General features: G+C 33.6%; 1 protein-coding gene across 1 annotated transcript; it reads right to left on the reverse strand.

The window, feature by feature from the left end:
- On the reverse strand, positions 1-1,192 carry LOC114176198 (calmodulin-like protein 7). The gene has a single exon (XM_028061154.1). The coding sequence runs from the start codon at positions 1,003-1,005 to the stop codon at positions 334-336; it is 672 nt and encodes a 223-aa protein (XP_027916955.1). The 5' UTR covers positions 1,006-1,192; the 3' UTR covers positions 1-333.
- Positions 1,193-1,904: the final 712 nt, after the last annotated feature.

Below are 1,904 nucleotides of genomic sequence, written 5' to 3' on the forward strand. Positions count from 1 at the left end.
TGAGGCACCAGAATCAATATCTATTCATCAATATTTTACTTTTCCCAATTTCATGGAGGAAAGAGAACAAAGCTACAAAAGCCTGAATAGTTATAAATCCCCACAGAACAGATTAACGAAAAAAAAAAACGTATAAAGCCATTAAAATTACAGAAACATGGAAAATTAACTAAGAACCTACAATATTCCTAATCAGAATAAATTTTCATTTCATGTATCTCTACGAAGTGGTGTATGTGTGGCCACCACATATAGAGAGACAAATTTGAAAGTGTTTTGTTTGTTGCAGTTAATGATGGGTGGTGTGAATTGAAGAAAAAAGAGAACCTTGAACTATGCGTTAAACAGAGTAAGTTTTCCTCCCTTCATCATCATTCTCTTGAACTCCTTGAAATTCACCATACCATCTCCATCCATGTCAACCTTCTTAATCATCTCTCTGCACTCTTCACTCTTGTTCCCTTCCTTTAACCCCAACGATGTAAGCACCAAAGCTAGTTCCTCCACCGAAATAACCCCATCATTGTCCTTGTCAAACACATCAAAAGCTTCCTTTAGATTAATCTCTTCTTCTTCTTCTTCTTCATCTTCTTCTTCTTCTTCCTTTTTCCCTCCCATACACTCACTTGTCAACAAGCAAAACTCCTCAAAATCGATCAACCCATCACCGTTGGAATCGTACTTCACAACAATATCGTCCACCTCTCTGTCTGTCATCAAGATTCCGATGTTCCTCAGGGATTCCCTCAGCTCCTGCTTCGTCACGAACCCGTCACCGTTTTTGTCGAAGGTGGAAAACACCCTTTCCAGCTCTTTCTTCTTCCCGGAGGAACCGTGCTCCGCCTTGGCCGTCGGTGAAGGAGCGAGGGTGGTTTTGGTTTTGCAAGCACTGTTGGGGAGGAAAATTTGAAGACACGTGGTAATCTTGTTGGTGGGTACGTGGAAGAAGACATTTATGAGCCCTGCAACGAAAAGCAGGGCCAGTAACAGTGTAGATAGATCCATGTTTTTGTTGGATGTGATCTAGGGTAAAGGATAAGGAAGAAGAGAACCACGAAGAGGAGGAACTCAGCAAGTTTACTTTTGAGAACAACCTATGAACCAAAGATTACAAGAAACTTCGTCTGTTTCTGAGGTTTTTGTTTGTTTGGGGAAACAATATAAACACTCCATTTAGTGACTCAAGTGTAACTGTCTCTTCTATACAGTTTATATAAACTAATAAAATCGTATAAATAGTTATAAAAATATTGAAAATTCATCCCTTTTTTTTTAATTGGTATATTTTATTTCACATTTTTATCACTTCTTTACACTAAAACCTTACAAATGCAAATGTATTGATATTAAGGAGCACACTTTAGTAACACCCTTTAATTATAAATAGAAAATTGTTAAGTTTTAATACAATTGCGTCAAAAAAAAGTTACAATAAAAAATAAGTATCAATCACGTAAAATAGTTTTTACACTCATTTCCGTCACGTACTAATAATAAGTTAGCTGACATTTATAATGATTATCTTAAAAGTTATAATATGTGATTAGATTCTTCGGTACTTTACTATCTTAAAAGTTATAATATGTGATTAGATGACTATCTAGGTCTAACTATATCTTACAAGTTACCCCACACGTTATCTAGGTCAAAACTATGATAGTGTAAAATTATCATTAATGAATATTTTAAAAATATATATTTAGTATTGGTTTTATAAAATACCTCGGTTTGATTTCTTACTTTTATAAAATGCATTAACTATTAACATTTTTTTACATAATATAAGGATTAAAATAACTATAAAAGTTATAATTAAAGTGACCTAACCAATTTTAAGACTAAAAACTGATACCTCCAAATAAATTGAATGGGGATATTAAATTTAAATATATAATTATAATAGT

The sequence above is a fragment of the Vigna unguiculata genome, chromosome 3, assembly GCF_004118075.2.
Source record: "Vigna unguiculata cultivar IT97K-499-35 chromosome 3, ASM411807v1, whole genome shotgun sequence".
In the NCBI taxonomy this organism is placed as follows: domain Eukaryota; kingdom Viridiplantae; phylum Streptophyta; class Magnoliopsida; order Fabales; family Fabaceae; genus Vigna; species Vigna unguiculata.